The sequence below is a fragment of the Oncorhynchus keta genome, chromosome 19 (genome assembly GCF_023373465.1).
Source record: "Oncorhynchus keta strain PuntledgeMale-10-30-2019 chromosome 19, Oket_V2, whole genome shotgun sequence".
Classification (NCBI taxonomy): Eukaryota; Metazoa; Chordata; class Actinopteri; order Salmoniformes; family Salmonidae; genus Oncorhynchus; species Oncorhynchus keta.
The window spans coordinates 61978381-62001343 of NC_068439.1; the positions used below are offsets into that span (position 1 = coordinate 61978381).

The 22963-nt window shown below is 42.9% G+C and overlaps 1 protein-coding gene across 1 annotated transcript in view; it reads left to right on the forward strand.

Annotated features, from left to right (window-relative positions):
- galnt14 (UDP-N-acetyl-alpha-D-galactosamine:polypeptide N-acetylgalactosaminyltransferase 14 (GalNAc-T14)) overlaps positions 1–22963 on the forward strand; it is a 116298-nt gene that overhangs the window by 2687 nt on the left and 90648 nt on the right. Inside the window, exon 2 of the mRNA XM_052470972.1 lies at positions 16198–16367. Coding sequence (XP_052326932.1) covers positions 16198–16367 — 170 coding nt within the window. The remainder of the gene's footprint in view (positions 1–16197; positions 16368–22963) is intronic.

The window sequence follows — 22963 nt, forward strand, 5'->3', positions numbered from 1 at the left end:
TTCTTATAAGCACTATAGTATTGTCAGCCTAATCTCGGGAGTTGATAGGCTTGAAGTCATAAACAGCGCAATGCTTGCAAATACAGGAAAGTGCTGTTTGAATGAATGCTTATCAGTTCCTTGCTCAGAACATGAGAACATATGAAAGCTGGTGGTTCCTTTTAACATGAGTCTTCAATATTCCCAGGTAAGAAGTTTTAGGTTGTAGTTATTATAGGAATTATAGGACTATTTCCCTCTATACCATTTGTATTTCATTAACCTTTGACTATTGGATGTTCTTATAGGCACTTTAGTATTGCCAGTGTAACAGTATAGCTTCCGTCCCTCTCCTCGCTCCTCCCTGGCTTGAACCAGCAACACAACGACAACAGCCACCATGCAGAGCAAGGGGAAAAGCTACTAGAAGGCTCAGAGCGAGTGACGTTTGAAACGCTATTAGCGCGCGCTAACTAGCTAGCCATTTCACTTTGGTTACACCAGCCTCATCTCGGGAGTTGATAGGTTTGAAGTCTTAAACAGCACAATGCTTGATGCACAACGAAGAGCTGCTGGCAAAACACACAAAAGTGCTGTTTGAATGAATGTTTACGCGCCTGCTTCTGCCTACCACCGCTCAGTCAGATACTTAGATACTTGTATGCTCAGTCAGATTATATGCAACGCAGGACACACTAGATAATATCTAGTAATATCCTCAACCATGTGTAGTTAACTAGTGATTATGATTGATTGTTTTTTATAAGATAAGTTTAATGCTAGCTAACAACTTACCTTGGCTTACTGCATTCGTGCAACAGGCAGTCAGTCTCCTTGTGGAGTGCAACGAGAGAGAGGCAGGTCGTTATTGCTTTGGACTAGTTAACTGTAAGGTTGCAAGAAGGGTTCCCCCGAGCTGACAAGGTGAAAATCTGTTGTTCTGTCCCTGAACAAGGCAGTTAACCCACCGTTCCTAGGCTGTCATTGAAAATAAGAATGTGTTCTTAACTGACTTGCCTAGTTAAATAAAGGTATCCCAAAAATACCGATTTCCGATTGTTATGAAAACTTGAAATCGGCCCTAATTAATCGGCCATTCCGATTAATCGCTCGACCTCTATTTTAGAGTGGCCTTTTATTGTCCGCAGCACAAGGCGCACCTGTGTAAAGATCATGCTGTTTAATCAGCTTCTTATATGCTACACCTGTCAGATGGATGGATTATTTTGGCGAAGGAGAAATGCTCACTAACAGGGATGTAAACAAATTTGTGCACAACATTTGAGAGAAATAAGCTTTTTGTGCATATGGAACATTTCTGGGATCTTTTATTTCAGGTCATGAAACATGGGACCAATACTTTACATGTTGCGTTTATATTTTTGTTCAGTATACAAAGTCAGCTTTAATGAAACTATTTACACTTTTACCCTTGACTTCACATTTGTTTTGTTGAAGTGCAGAAGACAGATTTCATTATATTTTGTTAGCCAGTTATTCTGGTATATATGCTGGGTTTTGTAAAGTTGTCCACGGAAAAGGCTTAGGGTCAATGAGCAAGTGAGTGCTTTTCAGTGAAGGAGCTGAATTGTGGAATTAGACGTGTGAAGTAGGCACTCAAGTCTGGCTTGATTGATTCAGCATCAAAATGGTAGAGGGGCCTCTATCAACTGAAGAAGAACTAGCCTGAGAGGGTTGTTTGGGGTTCTGGAGTTGGAATGCTCATGCAGAGCAGTGTCAATGTGGGGGAAAATATTGAAATAAATTCAATAAATCTATTTTCAAGAAGCTGAGTCATGGGTTGAAGGGTTGCAAAAAATGATTTGTGGAGTGTAACTGACAATTAACCTGTGAGTCTATGTCATTGTTTTTTGTTTGAATTGTTTACGTGTTCGCTATGCGGGGGAAATGACAAGACAAGCGGAACAACATGGCTAAGAACTGTTGTAACGGGTATTACTATCGTAGCAGCACACCTCTGGAGTGAAGGCAATCCCACGCTGTGTTAGCTAAGTTTTCATATCTTCGGGTGTAGTTCGTGAAGGTTGAAGTTTGTATGTTAGAATGGTAACGTTATAATAATTAAGGATGAAGCGTGAAATCCTCCCAGTAATAATAAGTGTGAAGATTTGATTTCCTCCCTTCTGTAATAAGCAGCCAATTAGGTATTTTTCCTTTATTCATGTGTTTAATCTGATACTGTTATAACGCCGGTTAAAACTGTTTATGTCTGTAAGCACTTCAGAGTTATATCAAGCTAATAAGTTACTCGTAAGACAAGAAGGGTGTAAGAGTGTGCTTAACTGTATTTTCATTTACTTTAAAGTTCTCACGGAAGGTGATAATTCTGACTAAAACTACAGAATAAAGTCTCCAGTTAAAATCAAGGAACAGTTGTGCTCGTGGTTACTGGAGGGAGCTACATGGAGTGAACGGGGAAGAAAAATGGGCAATGTGGCAAATGCTGCTGCACAGATAATAAAACATACAGTACCAGTCAAAAGTTTGGACGTAGCTACTCATTCTAGGGTTTTTCTCTATGTTTACTATTTTCTACATTGTATAATAATAGCAAAGACATCAAAACTATGAAATAACACATATGGAATCATGTAGTAACCAAAAAAGTGTTAAACAAATCTAAATATATTTTAGATTTTAGATTCTTCAAAGTAGTCACCCTTTGCCTTGATGACAGCTTTGCACACTTTTGGCATTCTCTCAACCAGCTTCATGAGGTAGTCACCTGAGTAGGTGTGTCCAAACTTTGCACTGGTACTGGATATTGTGTGTATCTGTCATTCAAATACACATGCAATAGTCCCACTCAGTTTACTTTCACCATGTAGGTTTGTTTACCTAGCTGCTTTGTGAACAATAAAAGCTACAGACTGCCTATATCCGTAGAAGAGCATGGATTCATCCTTCCTTTGAAGAACACAGCAGTTTCTCTCCCCCTCAAGCTCTGTCTTTTGGGGGTCTTTGAGCTATTCCTGATGCAGTTTTTTCAACTCCAGATTGGGAGCTGTTGCAACACGAAGCACGCATCCAATAGGGTGTCTAGCTAAGTCTTTCCATCCCCAGCGATGTACTCTTTCTCTGAACCAGCTGTGTGCCGGCAGGCTTTTATTATTAATTTGACCTCGTTATGTGTGTCATTTCAGCAGCACACTATTCTGTACAGTGCTTTGCATGTGGTTAAGACTCGCCTGGAGCTGTGGATGGGGAATAATATCCTGTATGTAGCCATAGGATAATTGGGTAGTTTTTATGTTTGTTTTTATTTTTATTATTCTTACTGGCTTCTATTTTTCTCAACAAAAAAAACCTTACCAGCTCATTCCCATTCCTTCAGCTCTCAACATCTGAGTTATTTTCATAAATCGTATCTGTTTCCAATGGAGCTCCCGCCTGGTGAGCAAACAAGATAGATGTTCCAATCACTGTGTTCAGCTTGTGTCTCACAGTGCCAATGACCCCCAAATGCTCTAGTCTACACGTTTGGAATTCTGAGTTTTCTGCCCTGTATTTAATGTAATTTTTGTACTTTTCCCCCATCTCTGATAAAGCAACGAGGGAGAAAGAAAATGAGTTCTGAGGATAAAAATAACTGAAACTGAGGGTTGGAATGAAGATGTTTTACACATAAGGATTGCTCCAAAATATCTTCAAGATTGGTACAGTAGGTGTTATAAGAATGTGCAAGGATTACTGTGGAGGGACTCAAACTGTGTGATATTGAGTCATCTTGGAGAGAGAGAGCGAGTGTTTGTGATTACACAGTAGCTGAAGAGAGGATGCACTAGTTGTCTTAACACGTGTTTGTGTAAAGACAACGCTTGACTTGTGTCTGAACATCATTTTGGGCTGAAACATATTACATGCCTGTCTTTGTACACAAGGTCTTTCATTTTCTCTGACGTGACATTTGGACAGTAGGAGTAAAACGTGAGTGTTTATTGTAAGCCTTGTGTACTGTGGATAACATGTGATCACAGTACACCCAGTGAAAGACCTAAAGGTTCATGTAGCTTCTAAGGATCAACAGCAGCTTGTGTTTTTATATGGCTCCTCAGGCCTCCTGAATGGAAGCTGGAAGCTACTGAAGGAACTATGAAAACACTTAAACACTTAGCAAAATATGCAAAGTGTCCTTTTTATCATTTACTCTCAGAGTGTTCCACAAAACCCGTCTCCTGCTAAGAGAAAAACAGTAGCACGCCTCATTTAATACGTGTTAGTTAATCATTTTGCTATTCCCAGTATGATATTGAAAGAAATTGCTTTAGCAGACACTATTAGACTGTTACTCTTAGCTAAGTGCTGTGATCGGGCTGTTTTGCAGTGATTACCCTGCCCTGAGGAGTAATTCCCCCTATTATGAGGAGTAGATCAATAAATCAGACCATCCTCATGCACACAGACACACACACACACACACACACACACATTGCCTGCGTGATGATAACCTTCACACCCATATAGCATTGCAATGGCACAAAAACATATTGCTGCTGAAATGCTGAAACATTCAAACAGGACTGATGGGATTCTATCTAGACTATTTAAAAATGATATACATGAATTCTAAATGGGCTGTCAATTGTAACCAATGTGTTTTTCTATAATGCTACAAAAAGGTCGGTTTTACTGCTCATTTGTCATTTTCACCTTTATCTCCCAAGAATTGAGCTATCAATCTTATTTAGTCAGTACTGCTATTAGGGTTTTTCCTCAGTGCGCTAGACAGACAGAGCAAGCTAAGTTCCAAAGAGTAGTGACAGAGAACAAATATAACCATTTATATTTTATGTTGTCATTTATGCGAAAGCATCTGATTTCATCAAGAGTCAGTGAGGAAGACAGTGCAGAGGGATCACACACTTGAGTGAAAGGAATAAACTCTAACTTGTCACCGTTGGTATTTACATGACAAATTGGGGGTGTTGAATGGATGGCTTTAGATCGGGGAACTGCCTGGGACCCTGCACTTTATTGTCCCTCTAATCACTCTGACATCAATCTAATCAAGCACTTCATGAGAGCCCATGAGCTCATGTTGCGCAACATTTCAATAGGTTATGCAATTGTGCGAGAAAACAGAGTGACGGCCACTAATAAAAAGAGGAGGATCCAATCAGCTTTCTATAGGCTTACTATATGTATTCCTGAACTTTCCTAATAATAAGCACATTGCTTATATTTACAACAGGAGTTTAGCCTGCCTGGCTGGCGTGAAACTAAATTGTTTTCCATTCGCTATTTAAGTGCATAGATGACATGTATTTTTTCCACTGCCCCAGTTTCAATATAGGTGCATGGTAATGATCCATTATAAATCCAAACAAATTTCACACGTATTTTATTTAGTATATGTAAATATTAAATCAAGAATAGTCTGATGGGTGACAATATTAGCCTATCACTTGTGAATTATATATTATCACATGTGAATGATACGCAGCATAAGAAAAAATTGCTTTTTTTTTGTGAAATTTTTTCGAATCAAAGTTGCACACTTCATGTAGCCTAGCCCATGGTCCTATATGTTTTGATGAGGTTTGTAATCACAACTAAAGTGGCCAAATAACTTCTTAAAATTAAGCACATTAATTAGCTTTACAAGGGGTGTAGAGCCTAACTGGCATACATAAGCAGCGTGGGAGTTTCAAGTTTTGGGAAGATAATTTTCCCAATAAAAATACATTTGTGGTCACTTTTGAGAATTGTGTTTTCTGCTAATGGAACATTTGCACTTATAGCCTACTACCATTTCCGCATTGCTGCGCTTATAATGTGAAAAAATAGCCTAATAGTTTATCAACATCTTAAGCTAAACGTTCTGATCTGTTTTGTCAGCCAAATTGCGTAAAGACGTTTTTTTTTTATGGTAGTGGTTGTATTAATTTGGGATCTATCGCATCCCACAACTGTCTCAGACTATGTTTGGAATATTTATTAGAATAGGTTGATTTAATAGAATAGGTTGACCATGGTACTATGGGGATAGTAGATTGACATAGGCTCGTGATTTTGCTGTTCGTTAAGCCTACTCTTGTTGGCTGATGAAAAGTAAATGTGGACAGTTCTTCCATTTTCTTTGATATGCACCTTGGAATTGGATAAGGACGCGCGCAGTTGTATCCCCGATGTGTCTGTCTTCACTTGTAGCCTGTGAGAAAGACCCGATCATGTGATGGAGCGCACAACACTCAGGGAGAACGGCACACTGGCCACTGGCAACAAAGGCATGTATTTTTTTTAGGGTGCATTTTGGCCACACAAAAGGGATGCCGCCTTGAAATTCTAGGCATTATCAAGTGCTTGTCAAATTGTGAATGAGTGACTAATAGAGGTCGACCGATTAATCGGAATGGCCGATTAATTAGGGCCGATTTCAAGTTTTCATAACAATCGGTAATCGGCATTTTTGGACACCGATTATGACTGATTACATTGCACACCATGAGGAGACTGCGTGGCAGGTTGACTACGTGTTACGGGAGTGCAGGAGCCAAGGTAAGTTGCTAGCTAGCATTAAACTTATCTTGTAAAAAACAATCAATCTTAACATAATCACTAGTGAACTACTCATGGTTGATGATATTACTAGTTTATCTAGCTTGTCCTGCGTTGAATATAATCGCTACGGTGCCTGTTAATTTATCATCGAATCACAGCCTACTTCGCCAAACGGGTGATGATTTAAGAAGCGCATTCGCGAAAAAAGCACTGTCGTTGCACCAATGGGTGCCTAACCATAAACACCAATGCCTTTCTTAAAATCAATACACAAGTATATATTTTTAAACCGGCATATTTATTTAATATTGCCTGCTGACATGAATTTCTTTTAACTAGGGAAATTGTGTCACTTCTCTTGTGTTCTGTGCAAGCATAGTCAGGGTATATGCAGCAGTTTGGGCTGCCTGGCTCGTTGCGAACTGTGTGAAGATCATTTCTTCCTAACAAAGACTGTAATTAATTTTCCAGAATTGAATATAATTATGACATAACATTGAAGATTGTGCACATTGCACCTCAAAACCATAGGGAGGGTCCGGGTGGGCATCTGTCCATGGTGGCGGCTCCGGCTCGGGACGTGGACCCCACTCCATAAATGTCATAGTTCCTCCCCTTCCCGTCCTGGGATAGTCCACCCTCGCCGCCGACCATGGCCTAGTAGTCCTCACCCAGAACCCCACTGGACTGAGGGGCAGCTCGTGACTGAGGGGCAGCTCGGGACTGAGGGGCAGCTCGGGACTGAGGGGAAAGCTCGGGACTGAGGCAGCTCGGGACTGAGGGGAAGCTCGAGACTGAGGGGAAGCTCGGGACTGAGGGGCAGCTCGGGACTGAGGGGCAGCTCGGGACTGAGGGGAAGCCCAGTACTGAGATGAAGCTCAGGCAGGTAGTTGGCTCCGACTGGCAGGTCTGGAAGAATCTGGTTGACTGGCAGATCTGGAAGATCATGGCTGACTGGCGGATCTAGCTGCTCTGGCTGCTCCATGCAGACTGACAGCTCTGGCTGCTCCATGTAGACTGGCAGCTCTGGCTGCTCCATGCAGATTGGCAGCTCTGGCTGCTCCATGCAGATTGGCAGCTCTGGCTGTTCCATGCAGACTGGCAGCTCTGACTGCTCCATGCAGACTGGCAGCTCTGGCTGCTCCATGCAGATTGACAGCTCAGGCTGCTCCATGCAGACTGACAGCTCTGGCTGCTCCATGCAGACTGGCAGCTCTGGCTGCTCCATGCAGACTGGCAGCTCTGGCTGCTCCATGCAGACTGACAGCTCAGGCTGCTCCATGCAGACTGACAGCTCAGGCTGCTCCATGCAGGCTGACAGCTCAGGCTGCTCCATGCAGACTGGCAGCTCTGGCTGCTCCATGCAGTCTGGCAGCTCTGGCTGCTCCATGCAGTCTGGCAGCTCTGGCTGCTCCGAACGGGCAGGAGGCTCCGGCAGCGCTGTAGAGGAGGAAGGCTCTGGAAGCGCTGAACAGGCGGGAGACTCCGACAGCGCAGGAGAGGAGGAAAACGCTGGCTGCGCTGAACAGGCGGGAGGCTCCGACAGCGCTAGAGAGAAGGATGGCTCTGGCTGTGCTGAACAGGCGAGGCGCACTGAAGGCCTGGTGTGTGGTGCTGGAACTGGTGGTACTGGATCGAGCACATGCCAAGGAACCCTGGTGCGGGGAGCTGCCACCGGCGGACTGGTGTTTGGAGGTGGCTCTGGATAGACCGGACCGTGCAGGCGCACTGGAGCTCTTGAGCACCGAGCCTTCCCAACCTTACCTGGCTCGATGCCCACTCTAGCCTGGCCAATACGAAGAGCTGGTATGAACCGCACCGGGCTATGCACCCGCACTGGAAACACTGTGCGCTCCATAGCATAACACGGTGCCTGCCCGGTCTCTCTAGCCCCCCGGTAAGCACAGGGAGTTTGCGCAGGTCTCCTACCTGGCATAGCCATACTCCCTGTAAGCCCCCCCCAATAGATTTTTGGGGCTGACTCTCAGGCTTCCATCCGCGTCGCCGTGCTGCCTCCTCATACCAGTGCCTCTCCGCTTTCGCCGCCTCCAGTTCTTCCTTGGGGCGGCGATATTCTCCAGGCTGAGCCCAGGGTCCTTTTCCGTCCAATATCTCCTCCCAAGTCCAGAAGTCCTTTGATCGCTGCTCCTCACGATTAACAGGGGGAGTTGGCTCAGGTCTGAATCCTGACTCTGCCACACTCTCCCTGAGCCCCCCAATACATTTTTGGGGCTGCTTTTCGGGCTTCCTTGCCAACCGTGTTCCCTCGTATCGTCGGCTCCTATCTCTGGCTACCTCTGCTCTCCTAAGTGCCTCCACCTGTTCCCATGGGAGGCGATCTCTTCCGGCCAGTATCTCCTCCCAAGTGTAAAACCTTTGCCATCCAACACGTCTTCCCATGTCCATTCCTCCTTTCACTGCTCCTGCTGTCGCTGCCTGTTACCACGCCGCTCGGTCCGGGTGTGGTGGGTGATTCTGTAACGGTGTTCGTCTGTTGAAGGAGAAGCGGACCAAATTGCAGCGTGGTGGTAACTCATGTTCTTTTATGTAGAATCGACGATACATGAAATAACATAATATACAAAAACAACAAACGAAACGCGAAAACCTATTACAGCCTATCTGGTGAACACTACACAGAGACAGGAACAATCACCCACGAAAACACTCACAGAATATGGCTGCCTAAATATGGTTCCCAATCAGAGACAATGAGAATCACCTGACTCTGATTGAGAACCGCCTCAGGCAGCCATAGACTACGTCGACGCCCCACAAAACCCCAAGACAAAAAACACACCACAATAACCCATGTCACACCCTGGCCTGACCAAATATATAAAGAAAACACAAAATACTAAGACCAAGGCGTGACAATAAATGTGGATATTTCTTCTAACTTTATCCAGCTTATGAAAGCCCAGACGATTTATCTCTGCTCAAACAGGTGCACAATGTCTATACACCTTGATGCATGGGTTCTGGCACATTTCTGTGAATTCAGTTAATATGGGGGCTATTCAGCTTATTGCCTTTCAGCCAATTTCTTTCCCAGCTACGAAAATAACACTTACAGACCTGTGTCCACAGAGGAAGCGTTCCAGTTATTAGTTTTTCTGTCTGTTGACCGCTGTCGCTTTGATAACCTCTCCACTGATGTTCTTCTGAAGCCTACTGGAAGAGGGAGAGAGTGGAAGGGTCACCTGCCATTTTCTGTTGCTTTATTGTTTCCCCAACTTGAAAGACATGCTCTATAATTCAATATGGAACCCGCGAAGCACGGACGGCAACAGGAGGACAATTTCAACCATAGAAACCTTGATGCTCTTTTATTTGAATTTTTTTTCTATTTCATGACCTTAGCAAAATGAGAAAATGTTGCATATACCTTGCTTGCAGATCACGTATGCAGCCATGATTGCAATACCCCCCTAGTAATAAGTAGTAATGGGTCATACATATTCAGTGATAAAATTGAAGGAAAGCAGTTTAGGGGAGGGGGGACAGAGAAAAGCCCTGAATAGATTTGATTAAGTAAACAAAATTAGATTCAGGTAGCATATTATGTGCTTTAGTAAACTTGAAATACAGCATAGGGTCCATTACATACCCCCACCCTGGAGTGGAGGCATCCACAGGGTTACCAATTAAAAATGACTCGCTTAGTATGGTAGTTCTGTGAGAAATTAACAATCCATGCATCCAATTTCCATTCATTTTAAGTGGTCCACATGCAGCAGCCAATCATGGCAAAGTCAACAAGTAATCAACCAGAACGCAGAACTTTAGTAAGCCTACTATAACCCAGTACATCAGTGATCAAAAGAGGCAGGAGGCAAACTCTTCTATAAACAATTTTGCTGTGTTTATGCTAGTTCAAAAATGGAGAAGTTGCTTACCCCAGATGCCAAATGCAGGAAAGCAAAAAATAGCTTAATGAAATAGAACATCTCTTTTTGGAATCAAAGGGAATATTTAATAGAAACATCAGCCGGCTCAGCTCTCATACAGTATGATTGAGTTTTGATTCATCACAATTGGTTCCAGTGCTGTGTAGCTCAAATTCTATTGTTGATTATTTTAGATCCACTTCTTCATGTTTGAACTAGACCCACTATGCCCAGTTTCCACTGCTACTCTGGCTAAATAAAATGACCAGTGAATGATCAACTGTATACACACCCATTTGATTCACATGGGATTTTAGCTATGAGACTGAGAGCCATTTATAGTATTTGTAGGGAAACATTAGATGTTTTAATGTCATTATGCTTTAGTACAAGGTATGATGGATAAGTGAATATAGCTATAATGTGTTGATAATTTAAAAAAAAAACACTTGTCTGTTCCCAGAATGGAGGCCTGCTCAGGGAAAAGCACTCAAAGAGACCCAGCAATTGATTTTTGTCCACTCTAAGGGACATTGGTTTTTGGTCTTTATCTTTGAGGCCATACATGCCACTGTGATACGTCCCGTTGTACATTTGACAGGACATTCTGGGCTTTTCAATGATATCACATGTGTGGGGGTGTGACCTGGATAACTTTCTCTTACTGATCTTTCACAATATCTGCCAGCCCAATCAGCATATTATATGATAAGAAGAAAAGTTGTGCTTTTCAAATGGATTTATGATTGAGAAAATATCTCAGGAATAGTTTGGTGAATAGTTTTCAGAGCAGTGTAATATTTATTTTCTTGTTTAAAGAGCTTGTTTATAAATGTCCTTTGTAGTGGATGTGGCAACTATGTGTTTACCGACTACCTATCTACTGTAAGGTTACATTTTTCATATTTACTATCAATCGATTCCTTATGTGCGCTACAGTGCACATAAAATACAAATACATAAATTAAATAAACAATTGTGTTTTCTTTGTCCAAAATATTTGTTTCACCGCGATGTAAACAATTATAATAATTTAAACCCTTTTTGTTTGCTGGATCTCAGGAGGATAGCCTATTTATGTTTGTATTTACTTATACTTGACCACGCCTCCCACATTTAGACATGCTTTTGACTCATACTTGTACACATACAGACACGCACACGTACACACACACGCACAGTCGCAGAAAACAGCACATTCCACATAACAGCTGCCAGACCAATATCACACCCTCTTACCCTCCTGCAATGATTCATAAGACTGACTGTGCTTTCTCCATCCTGTAGAGCGCCAGGCACCACTCCAACAGTACCCATTGACAAATAAAGATAGCATTAGACAGAGATAGATTGGTGCAAACAGAAAACAATGTAAAAGTGGTCTTTGGTTGTGCGGCAATAGATTTCCCCAGGCTCTTAATTGATGACTGTGCTGGTTTACTTGATTGTGCTCCTTTAAGATAGTCCTGTCATCAATATTGACACACCCTTGCTCTGCAATGTTGGGCAGAAACCAAGCTAAGTAAGCACTAGCTCAGGAAAGCAGAAAGAACAAGTCAAACTAAGTAAAACTGATTTGAAAAATGAATGACGATGATGCAATGATACTATTTCTATGTATCCTGCTTTTCCACCTTGAATCAATGTGTCCCTCAACAAAGGGCAGGGATAAAGGCAATGACTATGAGAAGGAGGATTACTTTGGCCCACACACCAGATACAGATGAGTCTTTCAGGTGACACCGACTGAATGAAACATCCAATGAATTGTATTTTGTGTTGCGATTAACATTTCTTTCCATACTCCTAGTCTCTGTATTTCTCTGTTTTACCCTCCAATGCAGGGAGGAGAATGCATCACAGAGGGGAATTTTCCCTCCCTAAGCAATCACCTCTGCACATTGTGCTAACCCTGAAAGTTGAAAAAGGAATTGGCTGTCATCAGCAAGAGGATGTGTTAACATTCTATAGGTCAGGGCTGCCTCTGCCTGCCATAATGACTGACTGTTTCTGTGGTACCTGGGGCAGGTGGAAACTATTCCTGCAGTGGACCAGACACGCATCTATAATTTACCCACCATGCACCATGCCCAGGAACTTCGATATCTCTATCGCTCTGATGACATCAGAGACGCAACAATAAAAAATAGAGATGGCACATTATGATGATAGTGGTGTAAAGGGCTGAGCCATTAGACCTAATGTGACCAGTAGGATGATGAATGAGCCTGTAGGTCTCAGGGATAAATCAACCAGACAGGATGTGTGTTATTGTGCTGGACTCTCCACGCCCTCTTAATGTTATTGGTGTCTGGGCTGTCAGCTCGGCCTTGGCTCCCATTTGTACTTTATCATCCGCTGGTTTATGAGCTATGACCCCCAGCACTAAATAATACCACCACGTGGACTCCTAATAATATCTGTGTGTGTGTCAGTGTGTGTCAGTGGGTGTGTCAGTGTGTGTGTGTGCGTGCGTGCACTGTGCAGTCCTGAACATCACATCTGAGATAAGACGAGACAGACAGAGATCTGTAAATGAGCTGCTAGGGTTCATCTCATTACCTGGCTGTGAGTCACAGGAGGCTGTGCAATTATTACTGCATAGCTTTGATACTGGAGCTATACGGATGTGCACCTCCTATCGTACCACCAAGACTATATAGACAGACTATGAAGAGATTCCCCCTGTTATAGTTTTCCTTTAGTTATCTCTGTTGGGTAAGAAGGGTTGCGGTGGAGTTCAGGGGTGTAAGTCGCTCTGGATAAGAGCGTCTGCTAAATGACTTAAATGTAAATGTAAATGTAGAAATAGGACTGACATACACAAACATACATACCAGACACAGGGAGGAGTAGAGGGGTTGAGGGGGGGCTAGGATCCCATTACAGCTCCCAATGTCATCCACAACTCATTAGGACACACATCTCTGTCTGAGGAGGGAGCCAGGCGAGCCCGCTAACTGCTGGAGGTTGAAATGTTGCGCTGCTCTGTCTCACTTGTTCCCTCCTTCCCTCACTCCCTCCCTCCCTCCCTCTCTCCCTCCACCAAGGCATCACATCCAATTAGGCTGCAGTATCCTCCACATGAAACCTGGCTCTCTGGTGGCTGAGCTGCCTGCCTCGCTTCTGCCTCAACAACAGAGGAGAGGCAAAGGCAGGATGATGACTGCACCAAAGACAGGGGTATTTGTGGAGGCCTTGCCTTGCCTGGCAGCCCGGGGGAATTCCAATCTTGAGGCTCACCCGGTTCTTTCTTGAGAAATGGATCCTTGGTCGGCTGCTAGGGACTGTTGGAATTTGCTCAAGCCGCTGAACTTTGTTGTGACAGATCGATTTGCAGGCAGATTGTCTGTGTTGTCCAATTAGAATTGAATTCTGTTTGCTGCCTGGGCCAATAAAACACAACCACTTTGCCCAGATTGGTGGGTGGCATCATGGGGTGAGATTGATACTGCTGGAGATGACAAAGTGAATAGGTGAGCACCAGTTTAGCATTCCCTCTGTGGATTCAGCTGTCAACCATCGTAACTCTGAGAAAACCTCTGAAGGCAAAACATTCATCGGTGACGTTTCAATGTTGTTCTCAAGCTTTTTGGGGAGTTGAATTGGTCTGCAGTCAGATACCTTCATTCTGTAGAGATCATTAAATGAAGAAAACCGATTTCATCCTCAAATATTCTGTACACATAACTCCCTTTTACTACATCAACTTTTATTATGGGAAATATATAACAGAAAGATATGCCTTAATGAAAATATATTATCTTCTATTTTTCCAGTTTGCGCCCACCAGCCATTTGGTCTAACTAATGCAGAATGCAGACATCTGCAATTATCCACCTCTATTACAGGCTTGTAGGATGCTGTTGTAAGTCTTGTAAAGTGGCAGAGCATGACATCTCCCGCCAGACTGACAAGGCCGTGAATGATATCGGCAGTATGCTAACGAGGGAATTGACCCACCACACGGACGGACAGATAGCCGGCTTTAAAGACCCTAACGACTCATTACTGTCCTCCTAATGTGGGTAGGATGCCCCACTTATCTCCCAACTTGTTTACTTGTTTACCCTAGTCTTTCCCCGGTTCTCTCTCCTCCTCTCCTTTGTTTCCTCCCTTTCTCTTTCCTGTTCTCTCCCCTCCCTTCTCAGTCTCTTCTCACAGTCACAGGGCCAGCAGTGTCCTCTGGGAATAATGGGCTTGGCCAGTTACGACAGAGGAGCTGATGTGAGCTGCCCCCCTATGGCTCTGTGGTCATTGCCAAGTGCCCTTGTGCTTGTATCGCCTCATTTAGGTTCGAACCCCATCACCTTCTATCAACTGCATCGTCTCCTCAATGGCTTTGTCTCGTGAAATGATCCTTCTTACGAGCAAGCAATAAATAGCATCACCATTTCATCACCTGTGTATGAAATTAATACTGCCCTTCCCATTGTGATTTAAATGGAAGCAGTCATGTCAGGGAAAGTAATGGGATCTTTAGTTGTTTTGTAGTGTTCAATAAGATAATGCTGCGTTTTGACGTTATTACATGATTCCTGTTTCTGGAGGTCATTTATTTAATGTCTGTTTGTGTAATGGGAAGAGGCATTGAGACGGCTGGCTAGGCGTCATAACGATGGCGCCGGGAGACAAGTCTGGTAAATATAATGAATCCACAGGACCTTGAGCAGATTCTCCGTTCCAGGTGTATAGGCCACAAACAAAAGCACCATGAAATAAAAGATGGAATTCTGGAATGGCTCCCTCAGGCTACCTGCATCTCCCCTGAGTTTTGCCTGAGGACTCTAGGCTATGTCATTCTGCTTAAAATGATTACATTGAATTTGCTGCGTTTTGTATGCAAAACAGAGAGCCAACTCCTTGCCACGACCTCCAGCAGGTTCTTCCTGAAGGTGGATTAAGTTTCTGGTGCATTGATGCAAAAAGCCCTTGGCCAGGGAACATATTAGTAGGCTTTATTATTCTCTCAATGACCAACAATTACCCCTGTGCTGTATTGCATGGAAATCAGATTTAATCACTCAGCATCAGCAGGCAGTGATTCATGAGCCTTGTAATCCTTCAGTCACAAAGTCGGCTGCCTTTTGTTACCCCAGGCCATGGGGAACATGACAGCTTCACCCAGAGCCCTCCCCTGCTGCCTGCCTGCCTCTACTCTGGGCTTGCAGTAGGATAAGTGTTTGTGTGTTTGCGTGCGTGCGTGCGTTTATGAGCCTGTGCTGGGGATTTTTCAGTAGACTCCATTCAAACTGTAATCGGGAGAAAGTAGCAACCTGCTAGCTTGCTAATCACCAGCATCATCCAGGCTGAGTGGAACATATACCTCTGGCTACCTTCAGTCCTAATGGCTGGAGCTGCCGAATCTGGCACATCAGCAACAACAAAAAGAAAATGATAACAGGAAATATGAGGCTCCGGTTTATGGGTGATTTCAAGCTGCTGCTGCTTCACTAAATAGGCTGGTTTTATTAGACTATAATTGATACGCCCTCCAGATTCTGCACCAGCAAATGCGGAGGTGCATCGTCTGCCTGTTTGTCTCCATGGTTGTCGAATTGTCGTCGTTATGTTGAGGAGTTATTGCGAGGATGAGGACGTGCCAAAATGCTGCCATCAATTGTTATATTTATGACAGTGTAGACTTAATATCATAACAAGCCAAAAACCTGCACATGAGCTTACAGCACAACTTCCACAGTTGGAAACTGGGGTGTTATTGCATGTTTGAAAGTGAATTCTACCCCAGCAAGTTGTTGAGTTTCTACAGTGTTTGTGTGATGAGTTGAATGTTTTTATGTTTCAGATCTCGGAGGCAGAATGGGACGACCTCCTGGAAGAGTTTGAAGAGAAGAACTACCTTAACGCCAGGCGATGGAAACCAGGACAGGACCCTTACAAACTGTATGCCTTCAACCAAAGAGAGAGTGAGAGGATACCCAGCAACAGAGTTCTCAGAGACACACGACATTACAGGTAACCTACACAGCACAGTACACTTACATAGCCCATTGATGTGTGTGTGTGTGTTCATGTACACGCATGTGTGTGTTTAAGTATGCAAGAAGGCATTTGCGAGGATGAATAATATCCGTCAAAATAGCCCATATTATGCCAGATCACTGGCTGTGACAGGACTGCATGTATCTACTTCTGTGTAAGCTAACGATGGCTTGTTTCCCCACGTTGTGACTCTGCTCCTCCTGGGGAGGAGGACATGGTTTTTAGCAGATGAGAGGTAGTTGACGTGTCAGAGGGAAGGCTGTGTAGTGGCAGCTACAAGCTGCATAGAAAGAGATAATTGCCACATGCGCTGTAGCAGTTTGTGTGAAAACACTCCTACTTCATTGCTCCCATAACATTGCCTTCATTTGTATGCTTCCAATAAGACTAAGGCCTTTTTGTCTTAAAGTGGATATTATTCAAATCCTCACTGCACTGCTGATGTCTCAAATACCATTAACCAACTAATCCTACATGAATCCATCAAAGAAAGCCTCTGCTTTTACACTGATTTCCACCAGAATGAAAAGAACACAGAGTATGCTACCAGGGCCAGCCCGTTCATAAGGCAGGATTAGGTGGCCGCCTGTGGCAGCAGATTGACGAGGGCGGCATTATCTGAGCTAAACTGACCAACACGCACATCCAACAACCCATAAAACCTCACATAATTCTGCCCAAAAACAATGTCAATTTCTCTCAACCAATGGCATATGGGCTTTATAGGTGAGCGCTTATGACACCCGGTGATAAGCAGTGCCCACTTTGTCATAGGCCGGGACACAAAATATTTATCTTGTCCATTCCCAGGGCGCCTCTCCAGGGTGCTGTTGGAGAGACTCCATCAACATTTTGTCAAAAAAAGATGATCTAACATAAATCATGTAACAGATATAGGATATTGTAGAAAGAGGGTGGCCTTTTCTGTAGCCTACAGGCTGGAGATAAAATGTTTGACAATGCAATGAGACGGAAACCTTTTACATCATGCAGGTTTCTCCGATCAAATAGCCTAACCTAAATTGCGCCCAATCAAAGTAAAATGTGCTGACATGTTAACAAACAACAGGACAGGTCAGAGTAAAATGTGCTGACATGTTAACAAACAACAGGACAGGTCAAAGTAAAATGTGCTGACATGTTAACAAACAACAGGACAGGTCAGAGTAAAATGTGCTGACATGTTAACAAACAACAGGACAGGTCAAGTAAAATTGGAGAAAATGTGCATGTTAACAAACAACAGGACAGGTCAAAGTAAAATTGCTGACATGTTAACAAACAACAGGACAGGTCAAAGTAAATGTGCTGACATGTTAACAAACAACAGGACAGGTCAGGTAAAATGTGCTGACATGTTAACAAACAACAGGACAGGTCAAAGTAAAATGTGCTGACATGTTAACAAACAACAGGACAGGTCAAAGTAAAATGTGCTGACATGTTAACAAACAACAGGACAGGTCAGAGTAAAATGTGCTGACATGTTAACAAACAACAGGACAGGTCAAAGTAAAATGTGCTGACATGTTAACAAACAACAGGACAGGTCAAAGTAAAATGTGCTGACATGTTAACAAACAACAGGACAGGTCAAAGTAAAATGTGCTGACACGTTAACAAACAACAGGACAGGTCAGAGTAAAATGTGCTGACATGTTAACAAACAACAGACAGGTCAAAGTAAAATGTGCTGACATGTTAACAAACAACAGGACAGGTCAGAGTAAAATGTGCTGACATGTTAACAAACAACAGGACAGGTCAAAGTAAAATGTGCTGACATGTTAACAAACAACAGGACAGGTCAGAGTAAAATGTGCTGACATGTTAACAAACAACAGGACAGGTCAGAGTAAAATGTGCTGACATGTTAACAAACAACAGGACAGGTCAAAGTAAAATGTGCTGACATGTTAACAAAGAACAGGACAGGTCAAAGTAAAATGTGCTGACATTTTAACAAACAACAGGACAGGTCAGAGTAAAATGTGCTGACATGTTAACAAACAACAGGACAGGTCAAAGTAAAATGTGCTGACATGTTAACAAACAACAGGACAGGTCAAAGTAAAATGTGCTGACATGTTAACAAACAACAGGACAGGTCAAAGTAAAATGTGCTGACATGTTAACAAACAACAGGACAGGTCAGAGTAAAATGTGCTGACATGTTAACAAACAACAGGACAGGTCAAAGTAAAATGTGCTGACATGTTAACAAACAACAGGACAGGTCAAAGTAAAATGTGCTGACATGTTAACAAACAACAGGACAGGTCAGAGTAAAATGTGCTGACATGTTAACAAACAACAGGACAGGTCAAAGTAAAATGTGCTGACATGTTAACAAACAACAGGACAGGTCAAAGTAAAATGTGCTGACATGTTAACAAACAACAGGACAGGTCAAAGTAAAATGTGCTGACATGTTAACAAACAACAGGACAGGTCAGAGTAAAATGTGCTGACATGTTAACAAACAACAGGACAGGTCAAAGTAAAATGTGCTGACATGTTAACAAACAACAGGACAGGTCAGAGTAAAATGTGCTGACATGTTAACAAACAACAGGACAGGTCAAAGTAAAATGTGCTGACATGTTAACAAACAACAGGACAGGTCAGAGTAAAATGTGCTGACATGTTAACAAACAACAGGACAGGTCAGAGTAAAATGTGCTGACATGTTAACAAACAACAGGACAGGTCAAAGTAAAATGTGCTGACATGTTAACAAAGAACAGGACAGGTCAAAGTAAAATGTGCTGACATTTTAACAAACAACAGGACAGGTCAGAGTAAAATGTGCTGACATGTTAACAAACAACAGGACAGGTCAGAGTAAAATGTGCTGACATGTTAACAAACAACAGGACAGGTCAAAGTAAAATGTGCTGACATGTTAACAAACAACAGGACAGGTCAAAGTAAAATGTGCTGACATGTTAACAAACAACAGGACAGGTCAGAGTAAAATGTGCTGACATGTTAACAAACAACAGGACAGGTCAGAGTAAAATGTGCTGACATGTTAACAAACAACAGGACAGGTCAAAGTAAAATGTGCTGACATGTTAACAAACAACAGGACAGGTCAGAGTAAAATGTGCTGACATGTTAACAAACAACAGGACAGGTCAAAGTAAAATGTGCTGACATGTTAACAAACAACAGGACAGGTCAGAGTAAAATGTGCTGACATGTTAACAAACAACAGGACAGGTCAGAGTAAAATGTGCTGACATGTTAACAAACAACAGGACAGGTCAAAGTAAAATGTGCTGACATGTTAACAAACAACAGGACAGGTCAGATTAAAATATGCTGACATGTTAACAAACAACAGGACAGGTCAGAGTAAAATGTGCTGACATGTTAACAAACAACAGGACAGGTCAAAGTAAAATGTGCTGACATGTTAACAAACAACAGGACAGGTCAAAATAAAATGGACAATATGGAACGGACAATCAGGTTACTCACAACTACTGTCCCCTAGTTTCATCCCATGGGGTAAAATATCATGATCCGTAGTTTCAAGTTAATATCCGTACATTTATTACAAGCAGTTTTGATGTCTTCACTATTATTATACGATGTAGAAAATAGTAAAAAATAAATACAAGTCCTGGAATGAGTAGATGTGTCCAAACGTTTGACTGGTACTGTACGTAATTTCAACTTTCATTCAGAACTGAAAATGATACCTGATTTCAACGTCCAGAAAATACTGTAAGTATTCAGAACCTAAATTAAACCTAACTTCAACGTCTACAAAATACGTATTTAGGGCGGCAGAACGGCCAGGACCGCCCTGCATGCTACTATAAGTGGAAAACCCGCAGATATCAAACACCCTGTTTGCAAATATCATAGGATGATTTTTGACCATACAGTATAAACACAGACTTGGCAACGACCTACTCACTGATGTGATGCTTTCATTAATGAAACCAGTTTAACATTATGCTGACACAGCCTACCCTCTAAATATTTAACTTACATACTAAAACCCTTAGGAGGCAAGAAAATCATGTTACTTTACACAGACTAATCTGCTGGCATGAAATGTTCATTTTTAGAGCACAATGCTATTTCAACCTAATTTGACAGTGATGTTAAGCTTCTTTTCCAGTGTGTTTTTAGGAGTATTTAGGACTGCTTAAGATGTGTGTGTATTCTGTGGATGTTGTTTTGTTGCATGTGTGTGTGCCCGTGTGTATAACTAGCAATTGTTACCAATGCCTACAGTACAGTGTATGACCCTGCTGTGTGTAGAGATCTCAGGCTCAGTATGGTTCTGGCTCTAGGCCCACTCAGTTCTTCTTGACTTTGGTAGACAGTTAAGGACACTGACGCGCCTCTCAGCCATACTCCCATCTCCCACGGTTTCTCCCATCCACCCTGGACTGAAGGGTGAGAATCGAAGGACCTCTATTGATTTTCAGTATGAGCGGTGCGTTGGTCTCCAGCACTCAGGAGCCGTCTGCTTGTTAGCCTCAGCAGCAAACGCTGTTTATTTTATCCATCTGAACTGCTCAGACCAAACCAAGGAGAAAGAGAGATGTTTGTCTTCATCACAAACATTATAGTGTAATGTTAGACGTTTTAATTTCATTTTAGATTTTTTTGCCCTTCATTATAAACTCAGCAAAAAAAGAAACGTCCCTTTTTCAGAACCCTGTCTTTCAAGGATAATTCATAAAAATCAAAATAACTTCACAGTTCTTCATTGTAAAGGGTTATACACTGTTTCCCATGCTTGTTCAATGAACCATAAACAATTAATGAACATGCCCCCGTGGAACGGTCGTTAAGGCACTAACAGCTTAAAGACGGTAGGCAATTAAGGTCACAGTTATGAAAACTTAGGACACTATAAAGAGGTCTTTCTACTGACTCTAGAAAACATAAAAAAGAAAGATTCCCAGGATCCCTGCTCATTTGCGTGAACTTACCTTAGGCATGCTGCAAGGAGGTGGGGTTCTACAGCTGCATTGCTTGCTGTTTGGGGTTTTAGGTTGGGTTTCTGTACAGCACTTTGAGATATCAGCTGATGTACGAAGGGCTATATAAATACATTTGCTTTGATTTGATTTTGATTTGATTAGGACTGCAGATGTGGCCAGGGCAATAAATTGCAATGTCCATACCGTGAGACGCTTAAGACAGCACTACAGGGAGACAGGATGGACAGCTGATCGTCCTCGCAGTGGCAGACCACGTGTAACAACACCTGCACAGGATCGATACATCCGAACATCACACCTGCGGAACAGGTACAGGATGGCAACAACAACTGCCAGAGTTACACCAGGAACGCACAATCCCTCCATCAGTGCTCAGACTGTCCGCAATAGGCTGAGAGAGGCTGGACTGAGTGCTTGTAGGCCTGTTGTAAAGCAGGGCCTCACCACAACGTCACCTCTATTGTAAGGTTAGGGCATCACCACAATGTCACCTCTGGGCACAAACCCACCGTCGCTGGACCAGACAGGACTGGCAAAAAGTGCTCTTCACTGACGAGTCGCGGTTTGGTCTCATCAGGGGTGATCGCGGATTCGCGTTTATCGTTGAAGGAATGAGCATTACACCAAGGCCTGTACCCCGGAGCGGGATCGATTTAGAAGTGGACGGTCCATCATGGTCTGGGGCGGTGTGTCACAGCATCATCGGACTGAGCTTGTTGTTATTGCAGGTAATCTCAAAGCTGTTCGTTACAGGGAAGACATCCTCCTCCCTCATGTAGCACCCTTCCTGCAGGCTCATCCTGACAACGGACCTGTTGGATAGGAGGGTGAGGGCTAGGGCCATTTCCCCCAGAAATATCCGGGTACTTGTGGATGCCATGGTGGAAGAGTGGGGTAACATTGCCAGCAAGAACTGGCAAATCTGGTGCAGTCCATGAGGAGGAGATGCACTGCAGTACTTAATGCAGCTGGTGGCCACACCACATACTGACTGTTACTTTTGATTTGGACCACCCCCCTTTGTTCAGGGACACATTATTCCATTTCTGTTAGTCCAATGTCTGTGTAACTTGTTCAGGTTATGTCTCAGTTGTTGAATCTTGTTATCTTCACACAAATATTTACACATGTTAAGTTTGCTGAAAATAAACGCAGTTGACAGTGAGAGGACGTTTCTTTTTTTTTGAGTTTATAGTTATCTGGTTGGACATGTGCTGATCCTCACATCTGTTTTATGCATTTTCACTGGTGGGGAGATGGCTGCAGCAATGTTGATGAAAATGGGTCAATTAGTTTACTGTAAAACCATGAAAGTTTAAACAAGGAAACTGCGTTATGAGTTAGTATCTTTTGGATACACAAGAGAGGAAATAGCAGTGGAAGCCAGACAAAAAGCCATTGCAAACCTATGTGTTGTGATAATTGCATTGTTTCCTAGATAACCTCTTAGTTCATATGCCTTGTGACCGTGATATATAGGCCTAAGGCCAATAACAATAAGAAGACACAGTGGCAGAATAAATTCAACCACACATTTGTTTCATCCCAAAACTTGAGAGCAACATCTGTCCAGTGAATTCCACAAACCGCATTGCA